The 17866-nt window shown below is 35.9% G+C and overlaps 1 protein-coding gene across 2 annotated transcripts in view; it reads right to left on the bottom strand.

Moving 5' to 3' along the window:
* LOC136028378 (septin-7-like) overlaps positions 1–17866 on the bottom strand; it is a 201454-nt gene that overhangs the window by 173190 nt on the left and 10398 nt on the right. The window contains exon 1 of one of the 2 annotated variants that reach the window (XM_065706184.1): positions 10302–10384. The exons of the other annotated variant lie outside the window; for it this stretch is intronic. Coding sequence (XP_065562256.1) covers positions 10302–10343 — 42 coding nt within the window. The 5' untranslated portion in view covers positions 10344–10384. Of the gene's footprint in view, positions 1–10301; positions 10385–17866 lie in introns of those variants that run through there. 2 annotated transcript variants of the gene reach the window in all.

Here is a 17866-nt window from a genome sequence, read left to right as displayed (position 1 = left end):
CATGAAGTTTTAATTTGCTTTAACTTATTGATCTATGATCTATTCTCAACCCATTCGGGCACGCCCTGTTTTTCGTTTGGGCCCAGATATATAACCAAAAACCTTCTAGCCAAAGATGGCTCTTTGGAAGTCTAGCCACATTCTAGCTATTCTTTACCCTATCTTTCTTTATTTTTCAAGGACAGTGGTATCCCCAAAGATGGGTCTTGTGGCATCTTTATTCCTGCTTTTAACCCGTGCCCTATCCCACCATTCCATGACAGCCAGTAGGTGCATGTTATGTCATATGGAATGTTTTCAAATAGATGCAGGTGTATGTTACGTCATCGGGAATACTTCCTAGGAGATGCAGGTGTCTGTTACGTCATGGGGAGGTTTACTTTGGTTGTTATGTAATAGGGTTTGTTTACTTTTGGTTGTTAAATAATAGGGCTTTGACCGTTACGTAATAGGACGTGTTAGAGTCAACATTTTTCTGCAGACTTTTTTTCAAGACATTTTAAGACACCCCAAGACGTTTTTTAAGACACTTCTCTTCAAGACGTTTCGAGACATCCCAAGACGTCTTTTTTTTAAGACATTTCTCTTCAAGACACTTTCTAAGACATTTTTCTTCACGACGTATTTTCGAGACGTTTCAAGACATCCCAAAATCTTTTGTAAGACATTTTCTCTTCAAGGTGATTTTCTTGATGATTTCTTTAGTTCTTCCGTAATAGGGGAATGTTTACTTATGTTAAGGATGACACATTTACACGTGACTTATTTCTTCAGACCCCAGTTGGGCCCTAGCAACCAATTCCAGAAGGAAGGACTATTTGTACATATTCTACAAATTTTATTTAAAAAAACTACAAAACATTATTAAAACACAGAAGAAATAGTTGAAACTCAACAATGGAAGAAAACAAAACCTGAAAATCTGACATAGGATAAAATATAAGCAAAAAGAACCATGAATTAAAGAACGATGGTGGTCCTAGCAACCAATCACAGAGGGGGGGGGGGTATTATAGATAAATTTAATCAATATTAAGAGCTATTTCTGAGAACTTTTTATGAAAATATAACGTTTCATTGAGCCAAAGATATGCATATTCGCACCATCGTGACAATATGTGGCTAACCTACCCTAGCAAGCAATTACAGATGGGGAGAGTTATTATTAGAAATAAATTTAAGAAATATTGACTGAGTTTTAGATTTCAGTCCCCCCCCCCCGCCGAAAAATTCATTTAACACCTCCCACTTTAATTTTAAGGAATATAACACGTTAGTCCAAGCAACTCATGCCACCATGCCAATATGTGGCTGCCATAGGGCACCCCTGCATACTTATTATCATTCCTAAGACATTTCTACCAGAAATATTCATGATAAAAATATGATTTAAATCCAGCGATTCATGTTTTTGGTCTATTCAAGATTTGTATGGATTGATATTAATTTTTAGATACTGCCTTCATTTCTTTGGATTGGTCTGGATTTTATAGGTTGACCTTGATTTCTAGAGTTCGGTTTTTACGGTTTGGTCTCAGTTTCTATGCACTGGTTATGATTTCTACATATTGATCTCTTGATTACTTCAAATTGGTCTTGATGTCTATGGTTTGGTATGAATTTCTACTGTTGGTCCTGAGATTTATGAATTCATGTGGATTTCTAATCATTGGCTATGATTTCTATGTATTGGTCTTGATTTTAGAGCTTTCCTCGATTTCATTAGTTTGGAAATGATTTCAATGAGTTTGCCTGGATTTCTACGGTTTGGTCTTGATGTCAATAACTTGGCCTGGGTTTCTACATGTTGTGGTAATTAGGAAAAGGTTATTCAAGAAAATGTTTTAAATTCTACCGTATGTCAGCCATTTAGTGTCACAGGCTGGCAATTGCCATGGAACATTGCAATCTAACAATGAAATGGCAAGTTTCCTCTGTTCAAGTAAAAACAATGGCCATTTTTAGTTTATAAATTTATTTTTGAGGGGGAAAAGGTTGAAAAATCTCTTAGGTGTGATAATGTGCCCCAGAGGGTGCCATCAAGGCTTGTATATTGTGCTACGCTAAGCTTAATTCCAGAGGAAACTCTAATAGGGATTTTTTTTTTCATTAAGTTTAAATGATCGATTCTAGTGCCAACAAATATTTTTACAGGAAAATGCTAAAAAAAGGTCAGATGTGTGATAATACTTGCTAGAGGGTTCCGTGTGCCAGCCATTAAGTGTTACAGGCTGGGAATTGCCATGGAACATGGCAATCTATGAATGAAATGACAAGTTTTCGCTGTTCAAATAAAAACAAAGGTGATTTTTAGTTTATAAATTTATTTTTGAGAGAAGAAGGTTGAAAACCCTTAGGTGTGTTAATGTGCGTCAGAAGGGTGTCGTGTACCATTTGTAGTTTACTACAGAGGCGTGAATTGTCACGAGGGGATCATGTTTTGGGGGGATTGCTATAACATGAACCATTGGATTTAATGCGTGATTTTTAACAAGAAAATATCTGGAAAATGTCTTGGGAATCATGAGGGATGCTAGACGGTGCCAGAAGGCCAGTCACAGTGTGGCACAGTGGCGTGAATTTTGACAGGTATATAAAGTTAAGGGTAGCTTGCGAAAACATGAACTATTGGATTGAATATATGATTTTTAAAATGATGAGTGGGGGATGCAAGGAGGTGCCAGATGGTTAATAGTATTGCGGCACTATGACGTGAATTGAGATGGTGTATGACGGAGGGTTGGCTTGCGAAAAGATGAAACATTGTGAACCATTTGATTTAATGCATGATTTTTTACTAGAAAATATCTGGAAAATGTCTTAAGAATGATGAGGTGGTATCAGAGGATGTCAAATGGTCAGTAATAGTGTGACATGGTGCCGTTAATTGAAATAGTTTATCACGGAGTGTTGAGTTGCTCAAACATGAATCAATGGATTTAATGCATGATTTTTAACAACAAATATCTGGAAAGTGTCTTAGGAATACTGAGGAGGGATGCCAAGGGAGCCAGTCATGCTGTGACATGGTGGTCAGAATTGACTTGATGCATCACGGAGGGATGACTTCCGAAAAAACATGAATCACTAGATTTAAATAAAAAATTTTATCATAAATTGCTGGTAAAAATGTTTTAGGAATGATAATACGTTTCAAAGGGGTGCCATGGGGCAGCCACATATTGCCATGGTGGCATGGATTGCTTGGACTAACATGTTTTACACCCTAAAGTTAAGGTGGAGTTTTAACAACTTTTAACATTTAACAAGTTTCGTTAAATGAATTTTTCGGCGGTGGTGAGGGACTGAAACCTAACACTCAGTCAAAAGATATGAGGGATGTTCACTAGGACCTCAGAGAAAATACCCCTTAATATTGCTTAGATTTATCTCTAATAACAACCCTCCCCTCTATGGAATTACTTACTGAAATGTGGCATTTTCTTTTTTAAAAGTCCTCAAAAATAGCTCTCAAAATGGATTAAATGTTCTCTAATAACAAGCACCCCTCTGGAATTGGTTGCAAGGACCTCCATCGTTCTTTAATTCACGCTTGTTTTTGCTTATCTTTTATCCTATATCAGGTTTTTCACGTTTTTTTCGTTTTTTGAGTTTTAACTGCTTTTTCTGTGGTTTAATAATACGTCGTAAATTTGTCTTTATTAATAAAATCTGTATGTACAAAAGTTTGTATCCTTTAGATTTACTGATCCAGGTTGAAACTTCATTATATTTCACTAATGCAACTTAAGCACCTTGTAGCCTATGCACAAAGGTAGGCTCATTCAAGAAATTCCTCAATATAAGTGTAAAATTATGGGTAGTAAAGAGGAAAAGGAAAAACTTTTGATCATGTATGGAGGTGTTGTTAATTCTAGCCATAATGTTACTCTCGCTTTCATTTCATCTCTGATAGCAATATTATATATTGTTGATAGCAACACTCTCCAAAGCACTACTTATGCATACCAAGTGTAAGCCATTTCTAGTAATCGATTTTCCCCTCTGCATCTTAATTATTGCAGTCATAGGAAACGCGTAATCAATAGCTTAATAATTCTAGTAAGCAGGACATGGGAACTCTCCGCGTATGGAATTGCTTATTTCATAGGAATTGGTTATTTCGTAGAATCTATTCCCCAAATCAAAATATTAGAAAGGTTTTCACAGTCCAGCTGTCAAGGGCGCAGTTCCATTGGATGGAAATGACCTTTCGAATCCTCATGTGGACATAAAATTTTTAGGATATGAAGTTCCCTGAGAAAAACGCATTGAAAGAAAAAGAAATCTTTTAAAGTATTTTGGAACACCCCATGTGTGCACCACCCTTACGCAACACCAAAGTGTGTGTCCTCCTCAGTTACAAGCGGAGATCCCCCATGGGGGCCTGAAGAAACAAGTCACGTGTGAATGCGTCATCCTCAACATAGGTAAACATTCCCCTATTACGTAAGAACTAAAGAAACCATGAAGAAAAAGGCCTTGAAGAAAAAATGTCTTAGAAAACGTCTTGGGATGTCTTGAAACTGCTTGAAGGAAATTGTCTTTAAAAAACTTCTATGAATGACTAGTGGACTCTAGCATGTCCTATTACATAACAGTCAAAGTCCTATTATACAACAACCGAAAGTAAACAAACCCTATTACACAATAACCAAAGTAAACCCTGCCAATGACGTAACAGACACCAGCATCTCTTAGAAAACACTTCTTATGAAGTAACATGTACCTGCTGGCTGTCAAGGGATGGTGGGATAGGGCACTGGTTAAAAGCAGAAATAGGGCACCGATAAAAAGCAGGGATAGGGATGTCACAAAACCCATCTTGGGGATACCATTTAGGACGAACAACGACTTTTGTACAGCTTATTGTTTGGCATACAGCCAGTAAAACAAGGGCCTAAACTATCCTTAGAGAATATATATATATATATATATCATGAAAAGAGAAATCACCCATGCAACAGCACAAACACATAAAAAAAAGAGAGACAGAAGGAGAAAAGGAAGACTGTTTTCCTAAATTAGTGACTAATATAGATCAGCACTTGAATGAGGCCTTAACCCTACTCATCCATACAATCACATAGGTCAAACAGCATAGCCATACACAATCAACCATAAAGAATAATCCATGGACAGGCAGTCATGTCGTCAATAAGTATAAGTCGTCATATACATCAAAACAGAAAAGAAATGGGAAAGGACATTTTGAGCATATATTTTACATAAAGGCCCCTGGAAATCTAAGGAAATATAATGAAAAAATGACTTTCCATAAAAAATGTTTCTGAAAACATTTTATACTAATTTATTTTTGTACTGTTAGGTGTAGGCCTACAAATTTATATGGTCACAGCAATAGCTGTAAACTGGTAAAGAGAAAAAAAGTCCGTACAAATAAAATTAAAAACAAATTTTTAAAAATAAATTTTCAAGCAAAATAAATCATCACTTGACACAGATTAAGAAATAATGCCTATTATTCAGGCTAGGCTCAAAAGAAACAAGAGCTAAGAGCTCATAAGGCACTTGTGACGAGGCAAGAAGAGCTAAGAGCCAAGAGCTCATATGGTATGAGCTCTAACAGAATACTAAGAATAAATAGATTGATTTAAAAGGAAAATCAGAGGCTTAATGCTTGTCAGGATTTAAAATAAGAGCTCTGAGTCACGATGTCCTTCTAAATATCAAAATTCATTAAAATCCGATCACCCACTCAATAAGTTATAAATACCAAATTTTTTCTAATTTTTCCTCTCCCTTTAGCCCCCCATATGGTCGAATCTGGGAAAACGACTTTATCAACTCAATTTGTGCAGCTCCCTGACACGTCTACCAATTTTCATCGTCCTAGCACGTCCAGAAGCACCAAACTCGCCAAATCACTGAGCCCCTCCCCCCAACTCCCCCAAAGAGAGAGAATCCAGTAAAGTTATGTCAATCACGTATCAAGGACATTTGCTTATTCTATCCACCAAGCTTCATCCCGATTCCTCCACTCCAAGTGTTTTCAAAGATATCCCCCTCCAAATCCCCCCAATGTCAAAAGATCTAGTCGGGATTTGAAATAAGAGCTCTGAGACATGAATTCCTTCTAAATATCAAATTTCATTAAGATCCGATCACCTATTCGTAAGATAAAAATACCCCAATTTTCACGTTTTCCAAGAATTCCGGTTCCCCCCTCCAACTCCCCCAATGTCACAGGATCTAGTCGGAATTTAAAATTAGAGCTTTAAAGCATAAGATCTTTCTTAATATCAAATTTCATTAAGATCTGGTCACCCTTTCGTAAGTTACAAATACCTCAATTTTCAAAATTACCCCCCCCCCCCCAACTCCACCAAAGAGAGCAGATCCGGTCCGGCTATGTCAGTCACGTATCTTAGACAGGATTTATTCTTCCCATCCAGTTTCATCCTGATCACTCCGCTTTAAGTATTTTCTAAGATTTCCGCCCCCCCCCCAATGACGCTGGATCCGGTTGAGATTTAAAATAAGAGATCTGAGTTACGAGGTCCTTCTAAATATGAAGTTTCATGAAGAACCGATCTGTCCTTCGTAAGTTAAAAATACGTCGTTTTTTCTAATTTTTCAGAATTACCCCCCCCCCCCCAATAGAGCGGATCCGTTCCAATTATGTAAATCACGTATCTAAGACTTCTGTTTAATTTCTCACCAAGTTTCATCCCGATCCCTGCAATCTAAGCGTTTTCCATGATTTTAGGTTCCCCCACCCCAAACTCCCCCCAATGTCACCAGATCTGGTCGGGATTTAAATAAGAGCTTTGAAACACGATATCCTTCTAAATATTAAATTTCATTGAGATCCGATCACCCGTTCGTAAGTTAAAAATGCCTTAATTTTTCTAATTTTTCAGAATTAACCCCCCCCCCCAACTACCCCAAAAAGAGCGGATCCGTTCCGGTTATGTCAATCATGTATCTAGGACTTGTGCTTATTTTTCCCACCAAGTTTCATCCCGATCCCTCCACTCTAAGTGTTTCCACGATTTTAGGTTTCCCTCCCAACTCCCCCCCCCCCTATGTCACCACATCCGGTCGGGATTTAAAATAAGAGCTCTGAGACACGATATCCTACTAAATATCAAATTTTATTGAGATCCAATCACCCGTTCGTAAGTTAAAAATACCTTATTTTTTCTAATTTTTCAGAATTAACCCCCCCCCCCAACTACCCCAAAGAGAGCGGATCCGTTCCGGTTATGTCAATCATGTATCTAGGACTTGTGCTTATTTTTCCCACCAAGTTTCATCCCGATCCCTCCACTCTAAGTGTTTTCCAAGATTTTAGGTTTTCCCCTCCCAACTCCCCCCCCCCAATGTCACCAGATCCGGTCGGGATTTAAAATAACAGCTCTGAGACACGATATCCTTCCAAACATCAAATTTCATTAAGATCTGATCAACCGTTCGTAAGTTAAGAATACTTCTATTTTTTCCGAATTAACGGCCCCCACCCCCCTCCCCCAGATGGTCAAATCGGGAAAACGACTATTTCTAATTTAATCTGGTCCGGTCCCTGATACGCCTGCCAAATTTCATCGTCCTAGCTTACCTGGAAGTGCCTAAAGTAGTAAAACCGGGACCGACAGACAGACAGACCGACAGAATTTGCGATTGCTATATGTCACTTGGTTAATACCAAGTGCCATAAAAAGTAATGACGAAAATATATTTACGAGAATTTTGAAAAAGAGTTTCAAAACCCTCAAAAAATAATGATGAATTAAAATAAAAAAATTATAATTGGAATTACCCTTGTCTAATACCCTTGAAAATGAAGAGATTCACATTTTAGCTTCCACTTTTTTTTCTTCTCAGGCGCTAGCGTGGTATTAGAACATCGTAGATAGCTATTTAAGGGCTCTTTTGATAATAAAAAGAGATTAAGCCTTTTCCCCGCCTAATGCAATGATAAACATTCTGTATTGATCGTCACACACACAATAAGAAAACCAAAACTGAAGCCTAAGTTAATTTTTTTAACATCACTGAAAAAGAAACTGCCTGGCTTCTAGCATTAGAGGTTCTTTTATTTTCAATTATTTTTTTTTAACTGATTTAAATTGGGCTAACCTTAGAGGCGTATTTAGACATTGGAACAAAAACATAACACTATGGTGAAACCTAAAGATCGCATCTAATATGTCAAGTTCTTCATCCATTGACACAACGTAGAACCGGTTTCTTAGTTAGTTTCTTTCAGCTTAGCGTGAGACAAGACAAAGAAGTGACAGAATAGATGGGAAATATATAATTACACTGCAGAGCAGTGTAAGCTAAACCCCACTTTGATCCTCCGTGTCTACATTACCCTGCTGATCCTCCCTTCGAGAACAGCTTAGCAAACAATTTTGGCAATTATCTTGAGCTCTGAAAATGTCAAGATACCATTTCCATGCAAGATAAAGAAAATGAATGCCAATTTTACGTTTCCTGAAGGTTGCCTGTAACTACAGAAAATCGGACCCAGTAAAAACATTCAGGGAAGGGTCAGAAAAATTTAGGCTCCTTCCATATTAAGGCTTAACAATTAAACAAAAGGCTTAAATGGGGAGTAATTTTTGGCGATAAGACAAAATAAAATGTAGGAATGAATTCAGATGCTGTTGCCTGTTATGCCCTGGATGGTTGTTTTTAAGCACCTATCCGTTTCCTATTTCTAAAGGTTTGAGAGGGCAGGTAAAATCCACTTCTGAATTTTACCTGATAGGCTTAAAAATAAAAAAGCCCTAAATGAGAATTGATTCTCCGAGATAGCCTATTATGCAATGCATGGTTATTTTTAAGCGCCTATCCTTTCCTATTCCTAAGGCTTTTAGAAAAAAAATTGATATTCCGTATTATATGGTACACACTCGAGAATTTGGATCGCGAAGATGAGACAAAAACCGGTTTTCACAATCTTTACATAAGACCATTCGCTTTGGCTCGGTGGAAAATTACATTATAGCTATATTTTGATTAAATATTTAGTTGGTATTTTTTTAATTTTCATCATATTTTGTTTTATTTTATTAGCATTCACCAAACTTTACTTCTCGAGTGTATACCATATAATACGGAAGTGCCAAAAATCGAAAGGTTTTTTTTAAGAAAATTAAGAAAGTTAGAGAATTTTCCTTCGATTTTGCTTTGAGTCCACTTTTCTTTGACTCTAGGTTAAGAAAACACAATTCCAATGATTTTAAGTCCCATTAGGATTCTTTTCAAATTTAAGACAAAACTTTTCAAGTTCTTTGAAACTATATAAATCAGGATTTAGCAAATAAATACCTTTTCTATCCTTTTATTTGCTCTAGATCTACTCCTGAAATTTTTATTTTTAAACTCAAAGTTTGTTCAAGGTCAGTATCCTTTAGAAGGGGACGGGTCGGAGGAAGGTACTTCAAAAGGTCTTCCCCGTTCATATCTTAGGCTCTAAAAACATTACTGGAAGTTTCTATTAAATGATTGAACTGCTTTTAATAGCAAAAAGACTCTCATTTACAATTTGACCGTATTTTTTTCCTCTGGTCACCTAAAGATTTGGGGAATGGCCAATTCTGTAGGAAAACAAAGCAAAGAAATTTAAATCATACCATTAGAATCCTTATTTTACACTTATTTCAAATATCAAGGTCGCTTTTTGACAGTTCATCCCCCCCCCTTATGGTCACAGATATATTCTTAGACATAAATATAAACTAAAAGGAAACTATAAACAATGAAATTCCTACTTCATAATAGGCAGCATGTTTCTATTAATCAGATTATCCTTCAGATTAATCAGATTATCAGATAATTCCTTCCATGGTTTTCCACTTTTCTAAATCATTTCAAATAATATTTTATTCACATTGCGTTGCAATTCACTCAGACAATATTAAATTTCATCCAGTCAAGACTCCACAAACCCCTTTTAACAAAGAGCCTATGAAGTATGGTTTTTTGAGTAACGGAGAAACATATCAGGGACTATCAGGGGGAAGGGGGGAATTGTCAGAAAAACGACCATTATATTTGGAAAGAGCATAAAAAAGGAATCTAATGTGACAACTGTGTATGAAGAACTGTTTACTTCCTTCGGAAGTGGCCAACTACTATATGTTTACCAACCACAATTTACTACACCAAAAGTGGTACAAGAGCCACTATGTATTTTTAAATTAAAAAATTTTAAACACAATAATTGCTTATAAATTTCACAATTTGTTGGCTCATGCCCCACAGCACAACATTTAATTATTTCGCAACATTTCACAAATAATATTTGTAGACAGTATTAGAAATACCATGGAATTGTAGCTGCAGGAAAAAGGCCCTTCGGAAATCATTTTCAATTGGTAATATCATTCCATAAATCAGAAGAAATAAGACTCACAAAAAAAACACACAATCCAGCCTTAAAACCACAGACCATGTACACGGAATAATCCGGTTTTTTCACGCACCAAAAACAATTCAACAAAGAGTCGTCTCAAATCACACAACAAAACTAGAGACAAATGTCATACTCAAGAGTATCTAAGTTAAACAGACTCAAAACACCGCCACGAATTTTTCCGAGGTTGTTTATTCATGTCGTTAAAGAAGGCAACCAAAAAACGTTGTTTGCTGACAGACTGTCTCGAGTTAATGGTTTTGAAGATGTCAAATTACAACTTTATCGTATCTCATGTGAATTGGCTAATGTCGGGAGTCTCAATGCGCTGATAACCTATGGAGTTGGACTGAGGCAGATACAAAATTAGTGTTTGGGGAGGGCACCAATAAAAACTTGCCTCCCCCATCGCTATTTTGTGACCCCTGGCCCGGTAATCAGTGCAACGTTTGACCTTCTGGGGAAACGTGCCCCTAAAACAATCCCCTGGATCCGCCCCTGAGTCGGAGCCGATTAATCGATCCTAATTCACAACAGAAGGGGGCATTTAAAATTGAGGTTTTGGAATAAGAGTTGGTAAAGCAAAATAAGTTCAGCACCTTTCCAATTGCTATATACAAAGCCGGACATCCCGGATTCAAGATTTGAGAATCTGGTCGTCAAATTTGATTTCTATTTACGACGTAATTACGGATTCTGGTTCATATTCCAAGAAATCAGATTTTCGTTTGGATCATAAAATCCACAACCCTGCTACAATTGAGGGTAATCCATTTTGGGTTGTCTGACTGTAGGAAAAATTCAAAAGAATGAATTCTTCTGTTTCAAAGAATGGCACAGCTAGTTTCTTCTTTTTTTCTAAGCTTGTCTTAGATATTTTTCTTGATAGGCCTCAAAATATTTGAGGGCATGTTTCTTTGCAGAGGGGATGGAGGAGGTCAGGTGGAAAATACATGATATTCCAACTAATTTTCGTCTTTTAGTTGTCTCACAACTTCCACCTTTTCAACTATTCGAATATTACACCAAAATACGCTTTGCCCAAGACTGTTCGATTGCGGAGATTTTTAGATCATAAAATTTGCCGTTTTTGAAAAAAAAAATTTATTTACCGGAAAAAAAAATATCTGGTAATTCAAAGCTGAAATCTGGTTTTCATTCAAATACCCCTATAGTTTGGGCTGTCAACAGAGATAGAAAAAAAAGAGGCAATATCCGGTAAAATACCATCGTTGAACTGAAGTGGGCACTAAATTTGCTAATTTTGGAATAATAGTTAAAATCTAAGAGTTTAGCAAAACAAGGACAGGATTTCTTCCATCAATTTTGTTAAGCCATACTTAGACAAAAGAAACAGTAGTCTAAACTCTTGATCCTACCATAGTTTTAGTATCAAAAAATAGCCTGTTTCCCATTTATAGCAAAATTTAAACAAAGAAATTTTGCTGAAACTGGCTTCAATTTCTTTTATGTATTTCTACAGTCGTGTCCTCTTTAATCTATCTCTCAAAATGACTCTCAATATTTTGAAATTGCTGGAATCACGTGACATTTTTAGACACAGGATATTGAAAAAAAATGTGCAGAATCTGGCTTCTATTGTTTTATCTATTTCTACTGTCACATCACCTCGAATCTGTCCCTCAAAGAGACTACCAATATTTTGATATTTCTGGAATCACGTGACACTTTTGAACACAGGATATTGAAAACAAATTTGCAGAATCTGGCTTCTACTCTTTTATCTATTTCTACGGTCGAGTCACCTCAAATCTGTCTCTCAAAATGACTCCCAATTTTTTGATATTGCTGGAATCACGTGACACTTTTAGACATAAGATATTGAAGAAAAAATATGCAGAATCTGGCTTCTATTCTTTCATATATTTCTACTGTCACGTCACCTCAAATCTATCTCTCAAAATGATTCCATCAGCATCAACATTTCGAAATTTTTTGAATCTAGTAAAACTTTTAGGCACAGCATATTTTGAAAAAAAAAACTTTAATTTGTTACCATAAGAAAAATATTATACTTAGGATTTTTCATATCTATTTAGGCTAGAATTTGATTTGAGAAGAAATAATTTCATATTTACAGCAACACAGGTATGTTTTTTTTAACTTTGAAGGCCCTGCTAATAGACCTGTCTGAATTCAGCGTTGTCACTTGCAGTTACAATTGGCGGCATAATTTTATCCGATTTCGTTTTTTGCCGAATCCCTGGATGTTCTTATTCCTGGATTTTCATGATTTTTAATTTTATTTTTGAAAAAAAGCGTACAAATAGAAAGAAATACTATACCGTGAAGACGATACGGTACCTTAAATAATAACCCTATCTCACCCATTATAAACTTTTTTAGTTTGTACGGTCGAATTATTTAGAATCGATTGGGTAGTCTTACCAAACTTACAGAGCTAGGATAAAACATAGGAAAAAACAACAGCAAATTAAAAGCCAACACCTACTTTCACAGAAATCTTCCCCCTGTTTTGTGACGAAGAGAGAGATATTAAGATTTAGTGGAAATTTCATCATTAAAAAGTGCGAATTTTGTTTTTTGGATCAAACAGAGCAGATTTTTTTTTTTAATTTTAGGAAAGAGCAGTCCCTTAAAATTTTCTAGCATCCCTGCTCAGAATACGATAAAAATCAGCCTAACGGAATTATCATTTGAGTAGTTTGTCCACTTTTTCCTGTAGTACCACCGACTTTGATTGACAAACTCACCGACAAATAGAAGTGAAATTTCAGGATTTTTTCAGTCAAATTTCACAGTCAAACCATAAATTATCAGCAGCTTTTCATGATAGTTAGTGCCCTGGGTGAACTTGCTAATGGACCTTTTATCTTTGAGACGGTCAGCCGACGCTGAAGCCCGCAAACTGAGTTTTAGGGTATCACATTGCATTAATAAAACTTATTAACCTTTCGTTTGAGCACGGTAATTTCACGAATAGCCTCAATTGTTCTCAAGTTATCAAACTATGCAAAAGTGGGCAACGAAAGGATCCAGTTAACTTTCGGCCAATATCACCATTGTCTGTGCTTAGTGAAACTTTTTAGATTGGATATTACCACGTCTTAATACTTCTTCAACTTATATAGATTTTTTTCACAATTTCTAATCTTGTTTTTGAAAAAAAAATCATTCCACTGGGCATGCTTCCATATTTATGTTGAACTTTTTTCATTTTGTGCTATGCTCTTATTTGATCCTCCTGCTTTCTTCCAGGACTTTCGTAAAGCTTTTGATTCTTTAACCCACAATGTTCTCATCTTTAGCCTTTCTCGGTTTGTCATAGCAGATACCACGTTTCTTTTGTTTAAGTCTATTATGTCCAATAGAATAACCTCTGTTGATTCGCTTTTCCGTTCACCTTCAAAAGTCGAGCACGGTGCACCTCAAGGATCACTTCTAGGTCCAGTACTGATTCTAATTTACGGAAAGACCTAATTCTGATGTTAGAAATAAAAAGCCTTATATTGTTGTTGTCTATGACATAGCCGCTTTCAAACATTTATAGCGAAGCCACAAAATTTATCTAGAAAACAAATTGCTCAGCAACAAAACCATTACTTGATCTTGAAAACTTTCTATTCTTTCCAGTGCATTTTTCACTTTTCTTGGTGCTCTTTGAGCTCCATGGTGATCTCTTCAGGTTTCGTAGACTTACTTCATTTTTGTGTCTGATCAGTCAGATTATCACCCTTGTTTCAGCTCCATGATCTACTTCATCTTTGTATCTGATAGGTCGGATTATCACCTTCGTAGCATTCAATATGTGAATCTTCCCCCACCTAACAGGCCATGGAGCCTGTTTTGGGGATCACTATCTTATACTTGTTAACTGATTTTATTTTTTGTTTATAAATAGATTGTGTGTCTTACCCTTCTCTTATGAGTATAGCTGTATAAACAAACTCGAAATATCGTCAAAAAGATTCTACAGAGTTAATTTTTTTTTTCTCTGTCTAAAGAGAACAACCAAGGCGATTGCTGACAGTATACCTTGATTTATTGGCTATGAGACTCTCAAATTTCGACTTTATCGTACATCAAATGAAATGGCAGCATCCGCAGGCAAAATATGCTGACAGCTTAATAATTTCAGCGTTGTCAGCAGTTAGCAAAATTTTTACGTAGAAGGGGTCAAGGAGTTCCAAACTTTTTGTCACAGATACACATGACTTAGTCCATCATTGCTTAGCTTCGATGCTTCGGGTACTGCATCTGTATGGACGTTGCACAATTTTGCACACGGGCATAGGCATAATCAGGGATATGCGTCCCCCAAAACATTTACGCGTCAGGCCAAAACATTCAAAATAAAACCTTTTTACCCTCTGGACCCACCTTAGGTTTGTTCATGTCTGAAACAACTTTCTAAGATTTTCATTTCGGTTGTTCCAACTTTATGAAGGTTTTAGGGCAGTATCATACATTCTCCAGCGTTAAAGCGCGAAAATAAATGATCAAGACTAATTAGTTAAAGCTGACGTTTTGCGTTCGTGGAAATTCAAAGATGAAGAACCTATTAAATCCTAATTACAGTAAATTCCTTTCTATGTAAGGTACTAAAAGAGGGTATCTACAGGGTATTTTCCTTTCAGTACACTTACACCCTGTAAGGAAAGCTACAATCTCTTAAACCCTTTCGTGCCATATGTTGTTAGCTTTTTATAATTTCTCACCCATATTCCCCTGTTCACGTTTTCGTCTCCTTTTCACAAAACCAATTGAGAAAAAAAAATACCAGATTCATTTACAATAACTATGGTACTATCAAACAGTTCGTGGTAACGAACTGTAGTAAGGAGCGACCCGGCTCAACAGAAACCAAAACTCTAAAAAATGGAATTTTGATACCAATAGCTACATCAAAAGAATCGGATTTTAATGCTGATTTTAAATATATAAGTTTCATCAAGTTTAGTCTTACGCATCAAAAGTTAAGAGCCTGAGAAAATTTGCGTTATTTTAGAAAATAGGGGGAATTTTGCTGAAACTGGCTTCAATTTCTTTTATGTATTTCTAAAAGTCATAGAATCTTAACGAAAATTACACCATCAGATTCAGCGTATCAGGGAACCCTACTGTAGAAGTTTGAAGCTCCTATCTACAAAAATGTGGAATTTTGTATTTTTTGCCAGAAGGCAGATCACGGATGCGTTTTTTTTTTTTTTTTTTTTTTTTTTTTTTTTTTTTTTTTTTTTTTTCAGGGGTGATCGTATCGATCCAGTTGTCCTAGAATGTTGCGAGAGGGCTCATTCTAACGGAAATGAAAAGTTCTAGTGCCCTTTTTAAGTGATCAAAAAAATTGGAGGGCACCTAGGCCCCCTCCCACGCTAATTATTTTCCCAAAGTCAACGGATCAAAATTCTGAGATAGCAATTTTATTCAGCGTAGTCGAAAAACCTTATAACTATGTCTTTGGAGACGACTTACTCCTCCACAGTCCCCGTGGGAGGGGCTACAAGTTACAAACTTTGAGCAGTGCTTACATATAGTAATGGTTATTGGGAAGTGTACAGGCGTTTTCGGGAGGATTTTTTGGTTGGGGGAGGGGTTGAGAAGAGGGGGATATACTGGGGGAACTTTCCATCGAGGAATTTGTCATGGGGGAAGAAAATTTCCATGAAGGGAGCGCAGGATTTACTAGCATTATTTAAAAAAAAAACAATGAAAAAATAAATATGAATTTTTTTTTCAGCTGGAAGTAAGGAGCAGCATTAAAACTTAAAACGAACAGAAATTATTACCCATATGAGGGGCTCACTTCCTCCTAATACCTCGCTCTTTACGCTAAAGTATTTTTTGTAATGTCAACTATTTATTCTACGGCTTTTGTGATTCAGGGGTCATTCTTAATGAATTGGGACAAAATTTAAGATTTGGTGTAAAGAGAGAGGTACTGACGAGGGGGCGAACCCTCTCATATGTGTAATAAAAATGAGAATAAAAAATTCTTTACGTAAGCTAATTTATAAGTTACGTATATCTTTTACTAATAAAAAGATTCTTAAAAAATTAAAAGTTCTAGTTGCCTTTTTAATTAACCAAAAAATTGGAGGGCAACTAGGCCTCCTCCCCACTCTTTTTTTCTCAAAATCATTTGATCAAAATTATGAGAAAGCCATTTAGCCAAAAAAAAATAAATATGCAAATTCCTCTGCGGAGAGCCAAAATCAAAACATGTATTGATTCAAAAACGTTCAGAAATTAAATAAAAAAAAACAAGTTTTTTCAACTGAAAGTAAGGAGCGACATGAAAACTTAAAACGAACAGAAATTACTTCGTATATGAAAGGGGCTGCTTCCTCATCAACGCCCCACTCTTTAAGCTAAAGTTTTTTACTGTTTTAAAAAGAAGAGTTGAGAGAAAGAGTCAAACTTTAGCGTAAAGAGCGGGGCGTTGATGAGGAAGCAGCCCCTTTCATATACGAAGTAATTTCTGTTCGTTTTAAGTTTTAATGTCGCTCCTTACTTTCAGTTGAAAAAACTTGTTTTTTTATTTAATAAACTTTAAAGACCATACGACTTACAAACAAACAAAGGCTCTAGAATAATAAGGGTCAGGTAGAATGGCCAGTAAACCCCCCTCCCATTATGAGATGTTTGCAGGTTTCAATCTTTTACAGTAGGCTCTCTCGAAACTTTCTTCAGTTTTGGTAGCACACACTAATTTCTATCTTGTGGGGGGATGGCTAAGCTATGATTTAACGATCGAATTTCTGGATAATTCTCGCCACCAAATCCTAATTATTAATTATTTATTATTACAAAATATGGACATTTTTAGCCACTTAGTTGCCATTTACTTATTAAGCACAAAATCTCCAAATAGAAAAAATCACTTGGAAGTTTTTCTTATTCATTTTTATAGCTTATTGGTAGAATCTGGGGATGTTTTTTACTCAATCTTCCTGAAAATTGACGTAACTTACTTTTTTTTACTTTATTCGCTTTGGCATGTTTTTTCTTCAACCTTGACTAGAAGTTCGATTACTTTTAATATCTAGCCTATGCAATGGTTTACTTGAGGATCGGGTGATTCTGGTGAGCCTTCTTAACTTTAGGCAAATAATTGAAAAAATAGAAGAAAATACTTAAGAAACTAAAAAATCTTGACATTTTTGGGCCCTGTAATTATTGGAAAAGAACAAGAATAATGGTTTTGTCTAAAAACCTTATAGAAAAAAGGTTTTTTTAAATTTTATTTTGTAGTTATTTGCTGAAAAATTATATTGCTGAATAGTTTTGTCTCTAAAACAATTTTGTGTTATTTGAGGATGGGCCGATTTTTGTGAACCTTCTTAACTTTGGCAAATTATGCGAAAAATATAAGTAAACAAGGAGAAACGAAATAATCATCATCCCCATTCTAGCATACGTAGCTGGTAATTAAAAACCTTATTATACTTGAACATATAAAGACAGGTATTTGGAAATATCCCGACCAGTTTGTTT

Source organism: Artemia franciscana, chromosome 6 (genome assembly GCF_032884065.1).
Source record: "Artemia franciscana chromosome 6, ASM3288406v1, whole genome shotgun sequence".
NCBI classification, from domain to species: domain Eukaryota; kingdom Metazoa; phylum Arthropoda; class Branchiopoda; order Anostraca; family Artemiidae; genus Artemia; species Artemia franciscana.
The sequence above is the reverse complement of the archived record's forward strand: the minus strand, read 5'-3'. Positions and strand labels throughout refer to the sequence as shown.